Raw genomic sequence first — 22,913 nt, 5'->3', positions numbered from 1 at the left:
TCTTCACACATTTGCTGAGGACCGGGTACTATGTTAAGTGCTGAGGTCACATAAACACAGATTTTCCAAAATGTGGCAGATACTCCACTGGTGCTACCCATTTTTTTTTTATTGAGATAAAATTTACATAACATAAAATTCATCATTTTAAAATATACAATTCAGTGGCACTTCGTACACTCACGATATTTTTACAACCATCACCTCCGTCTAGTTCCAAAACATTTCATCATCCCAATAGGAAACCCCGTACCCATTAAGAATTGAAAACAAGTGTTCAAACAAAAGCTTGAACACAAATGTTCAAAGCAGCATTGTTCACAGCAGTCAAGAGGTGGAAACTACCCAAATGTCCATCGACGGATGAATGGGTAAACAAAATGTGGTGTGTGCAAACAATGGAATAGTATTCAACCGTGAAAAGGAATAAGGTACTGATACCTGCAGCAACACGGATGAACCTTGAAAACATCATGCGAAGTGAAAGAAGCCAGATACAAAAGACCAGCTATTGTAGGATTCCATTTATATGAAATGCCTGGAATAGGCAAATCCATAGAGACAAAAAGCAGAGTCGTGTTGCCAGGCACTGAAGGGAGGGGACAAAAGAGAGCGACCACGTCACTGGTCCCCACTTTTTAAAATTTATTTTGCAGTTATTTTAGACTTACAGAAAAGTTGCAAAATAATCCAATGATTTTCTTTATTACCCCTTATCCAGCATCCCCTAATGTTATCATCATTCATAGCCAGAATGCAATTATCAAGAGCAGGAAAGTGACAGTGGAATAGGATTATTAACTGAACGACAGACCTTATTTGAATTTCACCACTTTCTCCACTAATGACCTTTTCCTGTTCCAGGGCCTTTTCCAGGGTCCCCACACCACTCTTCGCCCATTATTTCTCTTTAGTCTTCTCTGCTCTGTGAGGGTTTGTGAATCTCTCCTTGCCTCTCGTGCATTTGGGACTTTTCAAGATTAATGGTCAGTTACTCTCTAGAATGTCCCTAAATTGGAGTTTGTTCAATGTTTTCTCATGATTGGAGCAGAGTGGTATCCATTTTTCAAGTGTGCTCCTTAAATATTTGTTTTGATAATAGAAAAATGTATCTGGCACCTTGGTACCATGGTCTCATGGATGTTATTCCTTTGGCTGAGGTCACGGTGTATATTTAAGGGGAAAATGAGTCAACTTTAAGTAAAAACAGTAAATAAATAATTGCGTAGTATGAGACATAGGTATGGCACAAAGATATGAAGGTGGCAAGACCAGTGGGGGGAACATGATACTGTTCCATGAAATCTTCACAAGAACCCTGCAAAGTAGATACTACTAGTATTTGCCAGATGAATATTTCCAGATGAAGAAGTAGAGGTGAGAGATGCTAAATGTCGTGCCCAAAGCCGCAGTCAGTCACTGGCAGAGTCAAGATCTGAACCCAGGAGGTACACTCTTAACCATGACATTCCCCTGAAAGCTTTCCTTCCCACCCCTGTGATGTCAGCTTAGATGCTGGTCACGGTGACATTATTCTCTTTTTTTTTTTCCTGTGATTTTATTTCAGGGGGAAATTTGCAGAGCTGTGTCCAGTAAGGCTGAATCAGGTGGGAATGTGTTACTCAGTGCTGAGGAAGGGATGTCTTCTAGGGGCTTACCAGGTGCGCTGGCGTAACAGGAGATAAACACCCAGCCAGCTCAGGTAACCCGGGTGGAGTCACCAAGGAAAACGTATAGGATCTGGGACTGTGTGTTCCCTCCAAGTGGAGGAAGGAGGCTGGTTTCCATTCAGCTCTTGTTGGAATGAGTAGACACAGACTGGCTTGACATTAAAGAGAAAGCTCCATTTGGAGAGAAAGGCATCACTCTAGGAAGGGTTTTTGTAAACATAAGTTAAGAGAAGAAGCAGATATGGAGTTAAGGATGACTATTGTGTGAAGTGCTGCACCATTCTCAGCAGCTGTATCCTAGGGAAATGAGGGCAGGGTGAGCATCACCCAGAGCGCACAGGCTGGGACAGATGCAGGAAGGTGGGCATCCTATCACACACCTGGACCAACGGGGAGCTCCCATGACAGGACCCAAATCACTGAGCACATCTGCCCCTTCATTGAGCAGCTTCTAAAGGTGACCTTCCTTGTTTCTCTTTAAAACTCACTATCTAGCAGCGGTCCCACAGTCAAATAAATACCTCCAGGGTCCTGGCAAGAAGCAAATGAGTAAGGGGACTGCATGGGGACTGGGGAAACTGGAGAGCTCAAGCCCCGCGTAAAGTGGGGGCTTCACCTCTCACTCAGGCTGTTTGCTGACATTGAGGAATGCAGACCCAGTATGAATACACCTTCCAGAAATTTGTCTTTCATGGGAAACTTACAGTTTTTTTAACTGGTGGTAGCCTATTTGGAAAAAACAGGTTTTTTTTAACCATGTTAACTAAACAAAAGTCATCTGTATGCCTGTGGGGTGTTGTTTGTAAACTCTGACCAGAGCCTTTCTGAAGCAAGTGATATCCTGGCTCTGAAGCAGATAGTTTTGTGCAGAATAGTTTATAGTTGGGTGGAAATTGAAATTTTATTTGAAATTGCCACTTTTGTAGGTCACAAAATGGTTGTATATCTGCAGTTGTACGTGTTTCAACCTAATATTACCACACTCCCTAGACTGAAGTGTTCCGGTTGCAGCTTCATTCGACTGCAAAAATGTAACACAGGCATTTGGAGGCAAGCCGGACTGGTGTTTCTTAAACTATAATGTACGTATCAGTCACTTGGAGGTCTTTTTAAAAATGCAGATTCTGATTCATAGGTCTGGGGTAGAGACTGAGACTCTGCATTTCTAACCAGCTCTTAGGTGATGTCTGTGATCCATGGACCATATCTTACATAGCAAGGCTTCAGGCCATGGCCATCATGGGTGATTTTACAAACTCCATTGAGACAGACCCCCACCCCCACCCCCACCTCCGCCACACTTCAGCTCTCCTTTTCCTAAATCCAAGTGTCATTACCCAAGTATGTGAAGTCTCATTTACTCCTTCTTTCATTTGTAATGGGCTATGTTATCACTTCTCTGCAGCAGGTAAGAAGTGAATTGACCCAAGCCCTGCCTTTCTGCCTGGCCACCACCGGCTAGAATGGCCCTCTAGATGGGACATGGATTCTCCAGTTCTCTACTCTCTCCACCACTCCCGCTCACCTCCCACCTGAGCTACTGCATTCAATAGCTGTAGACTTGGAGATTGAGACTCTGATATATTGAGCATCAACTATGTGTCCAGCACTTTTCTGTGCACTGAGGGTCCAACCATAAACCAGAGAACCATGATCTCTGTCTTCAAGGTGTATACAGTCTCATGGTTCATTAGAGTAATCCTTTTTGAGAACAAAGTAGTTACTCAATAAAAGCTGAGTAAAAGAAGGTGGTGTAGCAGGGGTCTCTAGTAGTTTTATTTTAAAAACTACATTATCACTTACGGCTGCCTTTAATCAACACTAAATAAATTAGCTTTTTATCCTAATTATGAAATTGATCTATAAATATTTGCCTTGACAAATAAGCAACTAATATGGGGTCTGTGGACCCCTAGTGGGCTCTGGGATGTCTGAAAATTCTGGAATTGCATGCATATTTTTTATGAAAATTTACCCCTAACCCCCACCTGTTGGGGTATCCTCAGACCCCCTGTTATCAATCCTGAAGAGGAGAATATTAATTGGAGATGGTTCACCAGGAGGGGATGGATGAGGAGATAGTTGACTCCTTGGGCTTATTTTGAATAATCGAGAAATGGTATAGCTTGATAGAAATGACATGTACCAAGAAGGTTGTAGCTGACATCCTGAGATTAACATTGCTGTTGAAAACAGGACCCTGAGAAAATTTCCTGATTTCACAGGGAAGGCAAGAAAAATGAGCATGTAAGCTGAGTTTGAGAAGAAAGCCTGCCACAGATCTGAATCCTAGTTCTGACTCTGTCTCTAAGAACTTTTAGCAAGTTCTTCCCCATCTATGAGCCTCAAACTCCTCATCTGTAAAATGTAAGGTTAATCTAGTAACTTCTACTCTTATTGCTTATTGGGTTGAGGAGTGCTTGGAAAATCATATTAAGGCTATGGACCCCTCCCCATAAAAATGCACATATGCATGTAGTCACAAGAGTTTTGCACACAAGTCCAGGATTTTCAGGGATTCCTGAGCCCAGAAGGGGCCCATAGACTCCATATTATAAACCATTGGAATAGAAAACCCCTAGAGTCCCTTTCAACTTCCAATTACTAAAATTATAGCTGGTGATCAGGCCAGCTGAAATAAAAATACACAGTAGTACCTGGAAAGTGATAAAAGCAAAGACTTTGAGCTGTCATTATTTGTAGGTGATATGATTGCTTAAAAAATCTGAAATGGAACATTCTTGTGGCTAAAAAGAGTTTAATGTGTTTTTTTTTTTAAAGCAAAGATTTTGAGTTCATACAAACTTGGTTTGAATCCCCACCACTGACACTAGCTGGATAAACTTATATGACTTAATTAACGTCTTTGATCCTTAGTTTCAACATCTATGAAATGGGAATAATAATATCATGTCCTCCATATGGTTATTGCAAGAATGAAATTAAAGTTCTTACATATAAAAATGTTCAAAACATTAGGTTGAACTATAGGAAACTGGAGAATTTGATCATTTACAAAACTGCAGATTCTGTATATTTCAACCTAATTAATAAAAATTTAATAAAAGGTATTGCTTTGATAGCTGATCATTTATTCAGTAAATATTGATTCTGTGTTTACTAGGTGCTAACATATTCTAAGAAGAGAGTCAATTACATCTTTCAAATCAAAGCAGACCTAGGCTGCCTTAGAGTTAAGTGACCAGCAGATATATTCTAAGCTCATACCTCCCTTGGTGAACTGTTTTCCCTCCTGTCCTTGGTCCTTGTCCCTATCTCCATGCTAATACAGGGTAAATGCAAATACATTCAGCCAATCTGAGAGTCTTGATCTTTTATTTAAGTTCAACTCATTTATATTTATTGTTGTTACTGATATATTTGACATATGCAAGTTATTCTTGCCATTGTAGTTTTGTGTTTTCTACTTAATATGTTCTCCCTTTGCTGAAATTCATTTGTAATTGATTCAAGCCTCTGTGGATGTTATGATCTATTTACAAGGAACTTTCGAGTTAAGGGAGCAGATATTATCACTATTCCCTTAAAATAATCATTCCTTCCATGAGCACCTTTTGCCATCCTCCTGACCCAGCTTCCCTGCACCCGAGGCACCCAAGGATGCCAGGCGTGAGGAGAAATTTGGTTGGGTCTCAGTTACCAATGAGCTGCAATTGGAGAATGTTGTTCTTGATGTGCTGCTAAAAATAGACTCAACATTACCATTGCAGTTGACATTTACAGTTTATAAAGTGTTCTTTCCAGCATCCGTCTTATTTAATCTTCACAAAAACCTTGGAAGTAGTTGTTATTACCTTTTCAATTTCACAAAAGGAAATTGAGATTCGAAATGTAAAAAATGACTTGCCCAAGATCAAATGCCCAGTAAATGGCACAGCGAGGGAAATGAGCCAGATCAAGTCTATTTGCTGTAATCTCCCTTAATTCTCAGAATTAAGGAAGTAATGGCATCAGGAAATGTTGACTCTTGAAATATACTAAACCATAGTTAAATTATTTATTACTCTCAATAAGGACAATTCTATCAAATGAGTTTCATTCATTCCTATCCTTTCTTTCACCCCATCACGTCCTATCTGCTTGTAGAAGCCAGAGCTGGAAAGTCATTCTGGACATCTCCCTCTTTCTAACCTCAGACATCAGTCATCAAATCTTGTTGACTCAACCTCCTAAATATCTCATAAATCTACCCACTTTCCTCCTTCCTCCCTTTCACTGCCCTAATCCTAACCACCATCATCTCTCATCTCTGGCCTCAGCAGCCTCCTAACTGAGCTCCCCATAGCTAGCCTTGCTTTCCCATCCATTTCCATCCAACATCATAATAAAATCTAAATCTGACCACAAGGACTTCTCTTCTCAAAATCCTCCAGTGTTTGCCATCACTGTAAGAATAATGTCCAAAATCTTTAACTTGACTCTCAAGAGACCTGCTGATCTAGTTCCTGAAGATCTCTCCAGCTTTATAAGATGTTGACTTTCTTCTCCTGCCACAGTGGGCTTTGTCCAGTGCTTTAGACCTGCTCCCTCACACCTCAAGTGCCTTCTCTCCTCTACCTCTTGCACCCCTTCATCTGGCAAACTCTGTATCCTGACTCTTCTTCCAGGAAGCCTTCCCTGACCACCACCACTTAGACTAAGTTAAATGTCCTGTCCATGCTCCCATTAGCACTCTGTATTTCCAGTTTGTTCTACTCACTATACTTTTCACTATTATCTCCCACCACTCCCCACTTCAAACCTGGCTTGGGAGATCTGAGGGTAGGAATGCTATCTGTCTTGTTCATCCTTATATTCCCAGTGCCAAGCTCCCTGCTGACCCAAGTAAATTAAAAGTAAAAGAAGTTAAGTAAAAAAAAAAAGTAAAGAAGAGAGGAAGGGAAGGAGAGAAAAGAAGAGGAGGAAGAAAAAGAAAGTAAAAGAGGGTAAGATTTATTGGCAGTAGAAAATATGTGCCGTCTTCTTGTAATGATCCTTAAGGAATGTTTCAGAGACCACTGGTGGTGTGTTTCCTTTTTATAGTAATGAGGCTATCATCTTGGCAATGATTGTGTTCATATAACTGAGCTGAAATACTTTATTTTCCTTAAGTGTCACCTAAAGTGACTCTAAAAATAATAGGAGCACCACGCACTTTACATAGACTATCCCATCAAATGCTTTTCCATTCACTTATCCCATGTAACTTATTGCTTCTGCTTGCAGATTAGGAATCTGAAGCTAATAAATGGTAGAGGAGGGTCACAAAGCCTTGTCTTTCCAGCTCCAGTGCACATACATTCAACCCCTACATGACACTTACAATGAGGGAGTGTGTCTGGCAAGAGTGGGGGCAGAGGTACATCTGAGAGGATTTTTGTGCCACTGAGGGGTCCACAGATGGGAGAGTTTAAGAATCTTAGCCCCACACTGGAATTTTCTGTCTGTATGACGGATATAGTGCTATACAGCCGACTGAACTAGTTCATAAAAATGAGCTTTGCAAAAGGAAGATGAAATGAAGTTTTCATAATTCCCTGGATCTGTTGCAGCCTAGGGATGACAGCCCTGTAGCTCTCTCTTGATGATGGACTGGACCAGTGATACCCCCACCCCACCCTAGTGGTATTGACTCACCACCAAGTTCCAGGGTCTGAGCTTCTGGCTGCTTCTCCTGAGTACGTTCCAACACACTGAATCCTGTGCTTTTGGTATTCCGAGGAGGAGCTGGTGACAGCCTCCCATTCCATTGGAAAGCAGGACCGATCTGTGTGTCCACAGCTCTTACCTGGTCCTTCTGCACAAAGCACTTTAAGCAACATATGTCCATTGGATGCTACAGATGGCCAGTAGAATAACAGCTGCTTACGTTTTGATTATTAGCAATAGGAGTGGAGAAAGGGTCCGTTTATTGAGCACTTACCATTGCATATGGCACATAGTAAGAACTCAGAAAATGCTAATTATTAAATCATTCCATCCTCACACACACACACACCCTGAGGAGATGCCACTCTCATTCTTATTTCGTAGATGCAAAAAATGATGATTCAGAGGTTAGGTCACTTGCCCACCCACCATCACAAAGCCACATGGAGAAGCTAGGGTTCAAATACAAGATAGTCTGATTTCGAAGACCTTGTTCTTTTTTTAAAGGTGATACAAAAACATAGTAAAAAAAATATGAACAATATGAAAGAATATATAATAAAAGTAGGCTCTTCCTCCCATCCAACCCTTAGCCTCCCAGTCCCCTTGCCCAGAAGCAACCAGTGTTACCAATACCTTGGGTGTTTTTCCAGAGGTATTCAGTGCATCTCCAAGCTTATATGGAAGTAGAGACGAATATATACAATGAGTATGCAAATATATTTATATATCAGTGTTCTCCACCTTGCTTTTTAAATTTAACATTGTGTCTTAAAGATCATTGCTATTGGTCCTTTTAGATCTAATCCCCCCTTATTTAATGCCTGCACTGTATTCCATTGCATGGATGTGCTATAGTTTATGTAGCAGTTCTCTATTAACGGATACTCAGATTTTCCCAATCTCTTGATATTCTGAACGACCCTGCATAGAAGAGTCACGTGTGTGTGTGTGTGTGTGCGCGCGTGTGTGTCTGTGCAAGGATGTTCCTTCCAGTTTATCTCTAGGGGTAAGTCCTAAAAATTGAATTGCCAGGCCAAAGATCTGTGTATTTTCAATTCTGATGTCAAACTGCCATGCAAAGAGGCTGTGCAAAGCAGCAGGAGGAGAGAGTGTGGGTTTCCCAAGGCTTCACGTCAGGGTGCACCATCAAACACTAAACAATCCTCCATCCACACCCTCCTGACTAGGATGCTCCTTCCTGCCCTGAGGTGTGGGCATTCAATCTGGGAAGATCATGGACAAATGGCAGCCATGAAACTGGGGGAATTTACGTGGCTGGGGAGACCCCCTGGCACCTGGGTGCCTGTGTCTCTGGGATCCCCAAGACATAGAATGCCAACGTACTCCCTGGCTTAGAGAAGTTGGCAGGTTTGCAGCTATGACTTGCTGGCGTGGGAGAAAGCACGTCAGCTTGATTCCCGGGTGGTGTTCTCTCTGGGGAAAGACTGCAAATTAGCAGTTCGGGAGATGTAAGGAAGTTGGTTGTTTTGCTGTGTTTTGTTGTTTTTTTTTAAAGAGCACAGTTGGGTTACAGTTTTGGTCTTTGTGTTGGGGATGGTGGTATTTTGTTTTGCTTTTAAGACATGGAGGGTTTGGAATTTGATCTAAAATAAGATTGGAGGGAAATGGGAAACAGGGTTATGACTCCATTAGAGATTTTGTGGGTGTTCGAACTGAAAACAGCCAGGAGTTCATGGGCTGGGTGTTGTTTTCTTTAATATTTAACGGTAATGCACATTAAAATGGTAATACACATGATTTTTAAATAATTTAACTGATATTCAAATAGAAAAAAAAGGTAGTCAGTGCACAGTCTGTCTCCCTCCTGCTTCTGACATCCAGTATTCCTTCTAAGATGCAGCCAGTGATACCTGTTCCTTCCAGAATATTCTCTGCATTTATATGTGCAGAATGTATGTATTTGCACCTTTCTTTTTTCACCTAATGGTATATCTTAGAGCTCATTTCCTGCCTGTAAATAGAAATCTGCCTCATTTTTTAAATGAAACATTCATTGCACAGTTAGGTTAGATTTCAAATGGCATCTGAAAAGCAAGATATTGGGTCCTGGACTGTTACCCTAGGTGACCCCCTACTGTGACCTTTCTCTCCACTTGTCCTCTCATCACACCTACTATTTCCAGTGGTCAACCTCAAAAAGTGGTGAGATGTTTGCTCACCATCTGTGTTATTTTTGTGGCTTCTTTAGGAAGCAGAAGCATCTTCTGCCTGCCTGGGTTATTAGTAGATGCTCGAGGGGACCTAAGAGACACTGGGGTGGCAGGGAGGCGCTCAGGTCCAGGGGCCATGAGGGTCAGACTCTGGACCTCCACTGCGACACAGTGTAAGCACATGTGTGATTCTTAACTGTATAGTAGCAGCATTTAAAAGCATCAAAAGCAACAGGTGAAATTAATTTTCATAATAATGGTACTTAATCCTGTATACCCACAACCTTATCCTTTCAACATGTAGTCAATATTGGGAAATAATTGAGATATTTGACATTCTTTTTTTTCCTCCTAGTCTTTGAGACCACACGTAGATTTCACTCTTACATCACATCTCAAGGAACCAGTCACAATTCAGGGGTCCAATGACAACATGTGGCTGGCGGCTGCCCTATTAGACAGATAGCTCTAGACACCCCCCAACTCTGGCTGATCCCTGTGGAATGAACACCCTCCCCCTAGCTTCTCCAGACCTCTGTTTCCTTATTTTAGGTAGGGGAGCTGGACAATCTTTTAGATTTTAACGGCTCCTCATCATCCTAACATCCATGGACTTTCAGTGCTAAAAATGGAAAGTCATGGGCAACCAGGACAGTGGGTCTCCCTACGGTGGCTTGATGTCCACATCTGTAAAATGGGGACAGTTGAATGTGATGAGTCAGGTGAGGATGAAAATTATGACGGCCATGAGGATGTACTTTGGGGGAGGCATCATCTTAGGGGATTGTCTTTAGGATCAGGACCGACTCTGGTGAGTGTCTAGCACCCACTTGCTTAGAGCCAGGGATGCCCTCTAGTTTTCTTCTCTGAACCTCCTGTAAAGTGGGGATAAAAACGACATGTGCTTTACACGGTCGCTGTCAGGATGAAATAAGACACCCACGCAGAGGGTTCAGTGCCATGCGTAGCACACAGTAAATGCTCCATCACTAGAAACTGCTGCTGTTACCATCCCTCTGGATACAGACCTGGGCCCAGGATGGGGAGCGGCATGCCCAAGGTCACATAGCATGGTTAGCAGCAGACGCTGCCCTATTTTGGCTCCCTCCTTCTCCCTGGCAGGCATCCCCAAAAGCCAGCCATGAATTTCCTTGCAGCAAGGTAAATGAAATAAATATACCCAAAACCAGTGAACTACATGAGGCCTGGGTCCAAGTATTGTTTCCATGGTATGTGCTGTGGCGTGCACGCACATGTGATGTGTTTCAGATTGCAGCTCCGAAGGTCGGAGGCTGAGTTGGCAGGATACCCAGCACCCATCTCCCTGTATTCAGTGCCTCATACCATGACAGACGTGAGATTCCTCTGTGTGTTTTCAAGCAGAGGGCCCCCTTCTAGATGGCATAAAACGTAACTTTGGAGAGGCTGTGACAGAGTAGAAAGTGTACTGAATTAACAGCCAGGAAGCCCAAATCATTACATAACAATAACAGGAAGCCATTTCTTCAGAGCATTTGCTCTGTGATGTTACCGAAACCCTTGCACTTCCTATTTTATTTAATCCTGCCAGTTACCCAGGGAGGGAGGAATTAATGAGCCCATTTTACAGATAAGGAAGCTGAGGTTCAGAGAAAATAAAGAACTCACCCAGAAACACACAGATAGAGCCAGAAAGGGCCTTAAAAATCTTCCCTGTGGCAGAAGGCTGGCCCACCACCCTGGCGGCCCAGCATTGAGGAGGCTCCTGGATACTGGACATTTGCAAAGCAGGTCAAGTGGGTCTCCACCTAGCAGCTTAGTGTATTCTTTGGGGATATAGACCCTCATCCCCGTCAGGATGAGGATAACAATATGACAGCAGATGAAGATATGATTGGGGAGGAAAAAGAGGGATAGTATTGAGGGATTGTGATTCAGATTAGGACTGACCCTGGTGAAGGTTCAGAATCCACTTGCTTAGACAGGAAGCTTGTTCACCCCCGCCCTGTCTCTTAGCAGACGCTGACTATCACTGCCTCTCCTAAGCCCTGCCTCTTTCCCATTCCTTCCAAAGATCAAGTTGTCTTTCTAGGGCCAAAGTCTGAGAAACACCACTTCAGTTTCCCAAGCACCAGCCAGGAGCCCCCTCTGGGATTCAGAACACAGCAGAGAAAAAGTGAGGAAAAGCTAGGAGTGGCCAGGGAAGTTTGTGGGTTGCTTTATTTCTTTTTTTCTTAAGGCAGTTCCCAGCTCTGTCTTTTGGTAAGTTCTGGCCCAAGCCAGCATGGGGAAGAAGAGAACTGGGGGGGGGGGGCCCTGCCTCCCCAGGAGCTTACGTTCAAGTCCCTTCTTGAATTAAAGGACAGAGCCCAATGCCAACCTTGGACAATCAAGGGAGATCTGGAGGTCCTAGCTGTCTCTGCCTCCAACTAAACAATGAGCATCCTGAGTTTGGTACCCAGAAGAAATGGGGCTCCAGGAGAGTTAAGGAAGCCAGAGCTGGGGGAGGGGGGAGGGGGCGGGGAGGGAGGTGGACCAGTCCTCTCCAGTGAGGAAGGACATAGAGGTTCTGGATGGTTTTCTCTGCAAACCAGACCCCAGGAGCAAGATGCTGAAAGACACTCAGCCTGTCAACACGCTGGCCACACAGGCTCACACACACAGCAGAGAAATGACACAGCACAAGGGTGATGCACGAATACACAGAGAGAAACACACACACACACACACACAGCGACGCCAGATGGAGAAGGCAGCCCGGGCTGGGTCTGGGTGTTCAAGATTCCCTCACCCACACAGAGGGGCTGGCGGAGTTACATAACGCAAGCTGCAAAAGGGAGAGGCTGAACTTGCTAACCACCACCACCACCCCACCCCCCCAGCTTGAGGGGGATCCAGGAGGTAACACCTCCTTCTTAGGGGGTTATCTGCACCCACCTCCTACTCCCCAAGGCAGCAGGAGTTTACCAGTTGCCTCAGCCCTGGGGTGACCCCAGGAAGTCGCTAAAGGGAAAACAAGGGAGTGTCACTTTGTTAGTAGTGGCAGATGGGGGCTCCCTCCTTGTGCAAAGGAATTTTGAGGATGCTGGCAGCAAGGAGTGCCGGGGTAGGGAGGAAACTGAGGCTTGAGCTGGGGGATAGGAAAAGAGATGGAGGGATTGCCTTCTGCCCCTCCACCCGCCCCAGCTCTACCCACAACCCACAGATCACGGCCCCCACCCTGACACACAAGACACGCTTCCACCGCTGCCCGCTATGTACGTGCCACAGGTGCACACACCTCACCTGGACCACAGCATCTCCAGGTGGCCTCCCTGTGGGCCTTTCGTACCCCAATTATTTCTCTGAGCCTGGGGGAGCTGGTGGGAGTTGCAAAAATCACTAGATTATGAATTTTTTTAAAACTAGAGTATAAATTGAGAAGCTCAGGCTCAAGAGTGGAGCAGATTTGAGTTCAAATCCTCTCTCCACCCTCATTCTCCACATGACCTTGGACAAGTCACTGAACTTTCCCAAGTTCCAGTCGTCTCGTATGTTGAAGAGTTACTGTGAAAATCAAAGGAGGAAAAGAAAAATATGTGTTAACAAACGTACGTGCTCAATAAGTACTCACTGTGTTTAGTCTTTTGGGCTTTTTCTTCTTTGTGCCACAAATACTCATTGCCCACCAGCTGTGTGTTTATCTAACCCTAGGGGACACCGTCCACACTTCCTAACGTTTCTCCGTTAGGGTTTCAGACAGTCTGTGGTACACAAATGCCCCCCAGAGTTTGGTGCAGACCCCATGTCTTTGGTATGTATGATACGCGTTTTGGCTTATCATGGTATGGAATGTGGCCAAGTCTGTCCTTTTGAACCTGGAATAAGTCGATAATTACAAAAACGGTCCTAAAGGCCAGTTGATCCCCCTCATTGGTGGTTCTATAGAAGGTGGCATCGCTCCCTGTCCAGTGGGTTTGTTGTGGGGCTTTGGGAGTAGCCAGAACGGAGAGTCCGGCCATCTTTGTCGGCCGCGCTCCTGACCTGAGGATGGAAAATATTGCAACACGCAGAGAGCCAAAGGCTGCGTGACAGGTTGGAATGGTGGCTTCTTGTCGTGGGAAAGAGATCAGAGAGGTCTTACGGTTCTTGCCATTTGATGTCTGGGGCTGACTGTCAGTGGTTTCCCCGAGGAGAGCCTTGGTCTTGTAGGGCTTTGATCATGAAGATGACACCAGGCAATACACTGCTGCCTGCAAAGGCAGCCCCCGTGAGGAAGAAGAATTTCGTGTCTTGGTTGGCTTCAGAACTCCAGAGCGCCTCCTGGCTAGACTTCTCAGTTGACCACGCGTCCCATCTTAGTTTTGAAGCTGGTGTTGTACACTCCTCATCCATCTCTCTTTTTCATTCTTTTCCTCCCCTCCCCTGTTGCTTCTCTTGAGCTCAGGAGGCCCCAGATCGGATCTGCATCTACCAGGCTGGCAATGCCCAGAGGATAGTCCCCGCTAGCATGCGTCACCTCTAGACACATCCACCAGACGCGTCTGCTACCCGGCCTGCTCAGCCTGACCTGGTGCTCAGGGACACATCCCACCGCTTCCCCTGACATCTGCCTGATCAACCGTCGCTTCCTTAGAGAACAAGGAAGGAGGCGGACACAGGAAATCACGCCACTGACGGCCCAGCGGCAGTGAGCGGGTGACGCCAAGTTGACGTCAAAGGCAGAGAAGACCAAGGCCAAGAGCAGCTCCCTCTCCAGACTCCCCGCGGCCCCGCCGCGCCAGCCCTGCTGCTCCTGGTGAAATTGTCTCGGCTCGACACATTCTGAGGTCTTCCGACCCTCGGACCCTGACACCATGGAGAATCACACGTTCAGCGTTCAGCAGATCCAGCCCAACGTCATTTCTGTCCGCCTCTTCAAGCGCAAAGTGGGGGGCCTGGGGTTCCTGGTGAAGGAGAGGGTGAGCAAGCCACCCGTGATCATCTCTGACCTGATTCGAGGGGGCGCCGCCGAGCAGAGCGGCCTCATCCAGGCAGGGGACATCATTCTTGCCGTCAACGGCCAGCCCTTGGTGGACCTGAACTATGACAGCGCCCTGGAGGTGCTCAGAGGTATTGCCTCCGAGACCCACGTGGTCCTCATTCTGAGGGGCCCTGAGGGCTTCACCACGCACCTGGAGACCACTTTCACCGGGGACGGGACCCCCAAGACCATCCGGGTGACACGGCCCCTGGGTCCCCCCACTGCAGCCGTCGATCTGTCCCACCAATCATCCACCAGCAGAGAGCAGAGCCCGGCAGTGGACGGGGCCACGGGTCCTGGCAACGGGCCCCAGCACGTGCCAGACCGGGGGCAGGAGGCCGGCTCGCTCTCCCACACCAACGGCCTGGCCCCCAGGCCCCCATGCCAGGACCCTGTCAAGAAAAGTGCCGGGGTCGCCCTCCAGGGCAGCGGGGAGAGCAATAAACTGCTCAAAGAGATAGAGCCCGTGCTGAATCTTCTCTCCAGTGGGGGCAAAGGGATCAACGGAGGGGGACCTGCCAAGGCAGAGACAAAGGACGCAGAAATCCAGGTGGACAGGTAAGCTCCACGGGTGCGTGTGTGTGTGTGTGTACATGTGTTGTACGTGAGTGTGTATTGCAACTCCGTCTCATAGCCCAGAAGCCAGCCTGAGTGTCTCAGACATCTGCACACGTACATCCACTCAGCCGTCCTTGCCTCTCGCCCTGAAAACTGCCGTTGCAAGAGTGGAATAGGTATAACGTCTAGTGCGTATCTCTTGCCGTGAAACCCAGAGCTCATAATCATGGTGGCTGAGGTCCCATCTTCCAGCAATACCCACAAGGTGGGTATTTTTGCAGTCCACGTTTCACGAGTGGGAAGACTGAAGCGCAGAGAGGAGGGGGCTTTCCCGAGGTCCCCCGGTGACAAGAGGCGCCTGTGCATGGCAGACCCGGGCGTGGGTGCGTGCCGAGGCTCTGGGGAGAGAGAGGAAGAGCTGAGTGCTGGGCAGCCCTCAGCCCAAACCAGCTCTCCGCTGGTGACGGCTGGTCCAGGGCAAGGACGCTTCCAAAGGGGGGAAGTGGAGGCAAGGTAGAGAATTGGCCCCGACTCCCCCAAAACACTGGAATTGCTTGGATTATACAGGAGCCGAGGCTAGCACTTGAAGAACCGGGTACCAGCCCCTCTGTATTTGCCAGATTGGCATTTTCTGAATCTCTGGGGAAGGAGAGATGGTTTAGAGCTGGCAACACAGTGGGTGATTCTGGCTCCTTCTCTGGGGACAAATCAGCAGCTGGCCCAGGTGATCAGGAAATAGTCAAGAGATGGGGGTGGGAGGGGTGAGAGAGAGAGAGAGAGGGAGTGAGTGAGTTTCTCTCTGCCTTCTTCCACTCCCATCTAAGGTCTAGCACGGACCCCACAGCCCACAATGTTACTAGGCAGACCCTTCTTATCCACAGAGGAAGGCTCAGGTCTGAGCCCCCCAGAAATCCAGGCCAAGTTTTCCCAACCCCCTCCTCAAGGACCCCTGAGTGTCCCAAGAGCATTTAGAGGTTACCAGGAAATCCTTTGGGGGCCTGGATTAAAGTAGCTCCCAGGCCCCTGCATATATTCATTTAACAAATGTTCATTGAGGACCCACTGTGTGCCAGACACTGTTCTGGGCACTGGGATAGAGCAGTGAATGGAGAAGTCCTCTGACCTTGGGAGTGAATGAAATAGACAAAGCCCCTGACCTTGGGGAGCTTACAGTGTGGTGGAGAAGATGAAGAAGGAACAAAAATGTAAACCATGTAGACCGTTAGTCATACGTGCTAAGCAGATACATAGAGCGGGGAAGGGAAGTGTTGGGAAGGGTGACATTCCAGACAGGAAACTGGCGGGTCTCACTAGGAAGGCGACACGGGAGGACCCAGAGGAAGGGGGAGAGGAGCCTCGCAGCTTCATGGGGGAGGGGGCTTTCCAGGCAGAGAGAACGGCAGGTGCTGGGTCCCGAGGTGCAAGTGTGCCTGACGTGTTTGAGGAATTGCAGGGGATCCGATCCTCCTTCCTGGGGGGCAACCCCCAAACCGCCCATGGGTGGGCCCTGCAGTCTGTGGTAGCCCACCGCGGCCACCGTTGCATCCTGGGGCTTTTTCAGCATCTCACACCCTGGCAAAAGCCAAGCCACTGCCAGCAAGACCCCAGGTAGGAAGGCGGAGGCTCTTCCGGAAGGTCTGGGCAGAGGGGAGACAAAGGGCACCAGCAGCCCATCCAGCCTCTGCCCCCCCCCCCACTCCTTCTGTCTCCTGCAAGTTCCCCGCAGACACCCTAGAGTCTCCCCCACACCTTGGATCCCGTCTCCACAAGAGAAGGCAAGTCTTGGGCCCAATACACAGGGCATGGTACGGGCAGAGAGTTGGGACGGGCGCCCCCAGTGCCCTGATGCCAGGATCAGTCCTCAGGGTTCTCCCGGTGGCAGGGACCTAGCACCTGATTCTCCCACCTGGGAGCCCCACCCCCACCCCCAGGCTAGAGCTCAGCCTTCAGGGGAGCGGCTACTTTCCAGGGGTTCTTACAGCAACACACCCAGTGGAGATGGCATGTTTAGCCTAGAGATAGCTTCTGGGCAGCCCCCCAAGCAGGCCCCACAAGTCTCACTCCGTGGACTTAAATTTTAAGACAGCTGTAGAGTCCAGAATCAATCGCTGGCCTTGTTTTCCAGGAGGCATTGGAAGTGCCCGTCCTCAGAGGCTCCGGGCATGGCCTCTCCCTCCCAATCCTATACATGCTTCTGCATCCTCCGCACCGCCTCTCCCAGGAGGAGCAGCAAGACGGTGCGCGGGGCCATCTCACCTTGTCTGGCCGCTGATCCCCTGGGTCTAATGTCCCATATACTTGGTTCTGAGTCTCAGCTGGGCATGGGGTGGGCATGCGATGTGAGCCTCAGAAAACCTAGGGGCTCTATTTTCAGTCCCACCCCGGCCCTGGGAGTCTGAATCTCCAGGTGTGATGTGGAGAAGTCCCTCCCATCGTTGGGAGCTAGGCCGTCCACCCAAGAAGCCAGTGTGACTCCCTGTCCCAGCCGACAGTCCAAGACCTAAAGGCGGGGACAGGACACCAGGCTGGGATGAGAAGGGCACGTGTAATGAACTTTCACGGGAGCCCACTTGGTAGCCAGGCTCTGAGGGGCTTCTCCAAACACCATCTCAGGGAAGCAGCCTTTGTGTCCCCAAGAATGAGGGAGGGACAAACTGGTGTACCGTGGGGTCCTGCTCCCGCAGACCTATTTTCCCACACCTGAGCTCTCAGCTGCCTTCGTCCATCAGGGTCCTCCCTCCAGGGCCCCCATATCAATCTCATGTGCAGTGTGACTGACCAAAAGTAGCCGAAAAAACCTGCTTTGGTGGAGGTATGTTTTGGGAGAAAGTGCCCCAGGGCAACTATATACCTGCACGAAACCCACTAAGATGAGTGGTTCTAAGGATGAGGAATGTTGTGTAATAGCATGTGTCCCCCAGCTCAATGGCTGGACGTGAAGCTCCCTCACTCTTTTTTGGTAATTAATTAATTAATTTATTGGCTGAGTTGGGTCTTCGTTGCCGCACGCGGGCTTTCTCTAGTTGCGGTGAGTGGGGGCTACTCTTCGTTGTGGTGCGCAGGCTCCTCATTGCAATGGCTTCTCTTGTTGCGGAGCACGGGCTCTAGGCGTGTGGGCTTCAGTAGTTGCAGCACATGGGCTCAATCATTGTAGAGTGCAGGTTCAGTAGTTGTGGCACACGGGCTTAGTTGCTCCGCGGCATGTGGGATCTTCCTGGAGCAGAGATGGAACCCGTGTCCCCTGCATTGGCAGGCGGATTCCTAACCACTGCGCCACCTAGGCAGTCCCTCCCCCACTTTTTTTAACAAATACGTTTAAATGCTCCCTTCACTCACCAGAAGCTCATTCATGGATCATATAACCTACCCATACTTCACATGTTTTAAATCAACGTAATGCCCTCACTATAAAATAAAGGCGATAGAGCATAAAAGTCATTTATAATAAAAGAGCCTATAATTTAATATATTGACGCACGGACTCCACTGGAATGTCACATGTTTGCACCTAAAGATAGAATTGCTGCAGACTGACACAGGTGTGCTGCGTTAGCAACTCAAATGCCACCTGCAGCATCGCCTTGGTGACGGGATTTTCCAAAATGGTGAATGATCCCTGAAGATACCATGTCCTGCCTTTCTTGGATTTACCCACTAGTTGCATGCATGGAAAATTCAGTATAATTTAAAGCCAAATGTATACATAAGCTCAAACTGAGACCTTAGCTGGGCAATTTAAGCTTTTTTTTTTTTTTTTTTTTCATCTACATGGATGTCCAACGTTCACTCGGCAGTCAAGACCCTTCTTCCTTGAGTGGGTTTGTCGCTGGTGTTGCAGGATGTCCCTCACCCTGATGTCACCTCCCTCCTGCTGTGATGCCAGGGGCATTTGCCATCGTCGTCACAACCACAAAAGCGCCCCCACAAATTGCCAGACTGTCTGCTCGGTGCTGAAATAAATGTCTCATGACCCATCAATGTCCCAAGTCAGGAAATGGAAGCCCAGAGGCAGCATGTTCTTCAGGGCCCCTCTCGAGGCTGCTGGCCTGGGAGGATTCAAGCCCCTTGGAGCACACGGCTGCCTGGAAGTTATTCATCCTCCCTAGGGGCCTCTCCATCCAGGCTGCTTTTTGGGGTGGGGTCAGACTGGCATCCCAGATGCTGGATGACAATGAGGGCAGCTGCCCGCCAGGCCCAGAGCCCCATCCGGGTCACACTCAGCGTCCATGGCTTCTGAGTCCGAGCAGAGGCTGGGCCATCACTGGTTCTCAGCAGCGTCCTTGATTCTTCTGCTCTGTTGGCCTCCTTTTCTTCCTTCCGTCCTTCTTTCCTCTTGGACGTGGACTTGTTCCCCTGCTCCATCTAGTCCCTTTCCCTCACGGGGCACCCCTAGTCCCATTGTTTGGGGTGCTAGCCCTTATTTGGGGAGAGAATGGACATTTGCTTTAGACACAGTCTCATCCCTTCATCCCGGGGGGAGGTGGCCCTGGCAGGTGGAGGCAGCAGGTGAGGGGTGGTCAGGAAGGGAGGTGGTGAATTCAAGACCTTCTGCACTTTGGAGCGGTCACTTTAAAATTCTGCATGTCAGAGGATATCCAGGTTGCTCAGCTTGCTGCCCTGAAGGAGGGTTCTAAAGAGGCCAAGGTCCCTGGTCCAGCATCCATCTGGACTAGCTGGTCAGCCTCGCCCTGTGCTCTGATAACTTCTCATCCACTTGCAGGGCCCCCGGTTGCTTACAAGAGTACCTTCGCAACAGTCAGCTCTTCAGAGCTTACATGAATTCAGCTCCCTAAGTAGGACCTGTGGTTTTAGTCCCTGTTTATAGAAGAAGGAGCTAAAGCCCAGAGAGGTGAAGCAACTTGCCCAGGGTCACACAGCACTGGCTACAGGGTTCTATCCTGGTTCTACCTAGAAATCTCACAGGGAGTGTCTAGAGTTAAAGAGAAACCAGACAAGAGAATGTGGCTGGAGGAATGGAAGTCAGTGTCAACCCTAGAGAATCAGCTTACTTGGGGAGGGGGCCTCCTTCTGTGACAAGCCTGAGTTTTATCATCCTCAGGCTAGTCAGCCTCTGCTGAGCATTCCAGGTGGGCCTGGCCCCAAGCTATGGTCTTTACATCACATAATTCACTTCGTCCACACAGCACCCTGTTTTCCTGATAAGGAAACCAAGGCTCACAGAGGTGTAGTCCCCTGTGCTAGGTCACACAGCCAGCCTGTGGCAAAGCCAGAACTTGACCCTAAACCCATGCTCTTGACCTCTACTAGCTTTGTAGATGGCACTGTTGGCCACAGGGCCCTTGACCACTACCCATCACATTTCTGAGGACATCAGAATATTTTCTCAGTCTGAAGGGCCCTGAGGTTGCCACCTACTAAAGACAGCCCCATGGAGAACTGACCTTAGACCAATGACAGCATTGATTCCAGGACTGTCTACGTTAGAGAATCTCCTCCTAGGCTGCACTTGACATGCCTCGTGGCTTTGAATCACTCTGGTGGCCTTTTTCAACTAAGGAATTGACTCTGATAACTTTACCATCATGCTGAATCTGGGTGTCATTTTTCACTGCCACCCTGACCATTCGAGTGTGAATGGCTTGCCCAGTCCATCCTTTCCTAGGCAGGGGACAGAGGTCCTATTTAATAGCAGTTACTATGCCTGCTCTTTGCCCTCCTCCCACCTATGTCCCTGCCACCCGGTCTGGTGGACCCCCAGCCCCTCATTCTGGGGCAGACTATGGAAATAAGCTGACCCACCTCAACGTGCATGTAACTGGTGGGCTTCTCTCCATCTTTCAGTCACTGGATATTTATGGAGCATCTATTCTGCCTCAGATACTGTCCTCAGAGCTGAGGACCCATGGACAATCCAGTATAGAGTCACAGCATAGGCAAGAAATGAATCATAAATGAATAGACACATGCAATCATTTTAGATAGTGATACGTGCTGTAGAGGAAAGAATACAGTGATTTCAAGAAAAGTGACTTGGGACTGGGTAGCACATTAGATGGGAAGGTTGTGGAAGCCCTCTCTGAAGGCATTTATACAGAGGCCAGAAGGTGCGAATCATGTGAGATCTAGGGAAGAGTGTTCCTGGCAGAGGGTGCGGCAGGAGCAAAGGTCCTGAGGCAGGAACGAGGCCGGGATGTTCAAGGAGCTAAAGGGAGGCCTGTGGGACTTGAGTGTAGCGCATAGGAGGAGAGTGGCAGGCAGTAAGGTCAGACACCGGGGCAGGGGCCATCAACCATCCCACCACATGCCACCCCATCCCTGTCACCACCCACTCATATCAGCCATTGTTTCTGTGGCTGCTGTAACAAATGACCACAAACTTGCCTTCACACAACACACCTTTATTCTCTTACATTCTGGAGGCCTTAAGTCTGGAGGCTCTAGAGGATGATCTGTTTCTTGGCCTTTCCCAGGTTCTAGAGCTGCATCCCTTGCATCCCTTGGCTTACGGCCCCTTCCTCCATCTTCAAAGCCAGCAGTGTACCTACCATTTTGCTCCCGTGGTCATGTGGCCTTCCCCTTCTGTGGTCAAATCTCCCTCTGCTTCCTTCTTATAAAGATCATTGTAATAATTTTTAGGGCCCAACCAGATAATCCAGGGTAATCTTCCATTTTCAAGATCCTTAATTTAAGCACACCTGCAAAGATGCTTTATACATGTAAGGTAACATATGGGTTCCAGGGATTAGGACTGGGTATCTTTGGAGGCCATTATTCAGCCTACCATGTTCATCTGCCAAGCCCCACCGCACAGTGCTGTGGCCAGGCACTGCGGAATTCCTGCTCTGAAGAGCGCACTTTTCTCTTTATCGAGAACTTCCTGGACTGGCCGATAGCTGTCCCCATCACCATGACCATCAGGTCTCACTGGACAGCATAGAGTGGCCTTGCTTCTAGATCTGCCCCTGCCCCCTGCCACTCACCAGCTACATATTTTAGGAAAACCCCTTGACCTCTCTGGGCCTTACTTAATTCCTCCATTGATACAAACGGTACATGCACAAGATGAGCCCTAAGATTCTTTCCAGAACAACCGTTCAGGTTCTTCCTGAAGGACAACGGTAGGCATGCCTATTGTAGGCCGAGCACCTGACCGGCCCACCTTCTGTGAGGCCACGCCCAGAGGGTTCACTGCTGCCTTCGACCTTCTAGAATATCACTCCAGGAGGAGGGACTCTGACATCCCTTTGGGTCAGAGGTCACATATGGGGGGTTGAGGGTCCCGCTTAGCTCTCCCATGAGTTTTATTTGGCCTGCAGAGTTTACTGAAAAAGTGAATTTGTGGCAAAATAGATAAATCAAGAGATTTTACATTAAAACCAATTTCCAGCCTCTCAAAAGATAGATAGAAGAGCTGTTAGCAGGAAGTCCACATCCTGGCGAGGCAATGAGCCGCAGGAGCTGGGATCCAAACTCAGTCCCATCCCCCTGAGCCTGGAGCCTATAGACACAAGTTGGAGGGACTTCCCTGGCGGTCCAGTGGTTAAGACTGTGAGCTTCCACTGCAGGGGACGTGGGTTCGATCTGGTCGGGGAACTAAGATCCCGCATGCCAAGCAGCATGGCCAAAATATTAAAAAAAAAAAAAAAAAAAAAAGATTTTGACATGACCTGGAGAATCCTGCCCAGCCTTTGTGAGGTTAGGAATGGGAGTCGTGATTATTTCTGAGCCCAGAGGCCCTCACCTCCCTTCTCAGCTACAGCACGTGCTGTGGAATTCCTGCTCTGAAGAGCGCACTTTTTATCGAGAACGCCCCCCCACGCTGGCGTGACGAAATCTAACAGGAAAGCTGCACAGAGACCCCACACCCGCTCCCAACCACCCCCACGTCTTCCTGCTTCAACTCAGCTCCCAGTATCCACA

At 48.0% G+C, this 22,913-nt stretch overlaps 1 protein-coding gene across 5 annotated transcripts in view; it reads left to right on the top strand.

The window, feature by feature from the left end:
* Window positions 1-22,913, top strand: part of NOS1 (nitric oxide synthase 1) — a 123,377-nt gene that overhangs the window by 9,741 nt on the left and 90,723 nt on the right. For 4 of the 5 annotated variants that reach the window (XM_057745190.1, XM_057745189.1, XM_057745187.1 and 1 more), the window contains one exon: window positions 13,899-15,032. The exons of the other annotated variant lie outside the window; for it this stretch is intronic. In XM_057745190.1, the coding sequence (XP_057601173.1) occupies window positions 14,308-15,032 (725 nt within the window). In that variant the 5' untranslated portion in view covers window positions 13,899-14,307. The remainder of the gene's footprint in view (window positions 1-13,898; window positions 15,033-22,913) is intronic. 5 annotated transcript variants of the gene reach the window in all.

The sequence above is a fragment of the Hippopotamus amphibius genome, chromosome 8 (assembly GCF_030028045.1).
Source record: "Hippopotamus amphibius kiboko isolate mHipAmp2 chromosome 8, mHipAmp2.hap2, whole genome shotgun sequence".
NCBI classification, from domain to species: domain Eukaryota; kingdom Metazoa; phylum Chordata; class Mammalia; order Artiodactyla; family Hippopotamidae; genus Hippopotamus; species Hippopotamus amphibius.
This window is presented reverse-complemented; position numbering and strand designations above follow the sequence as displayed.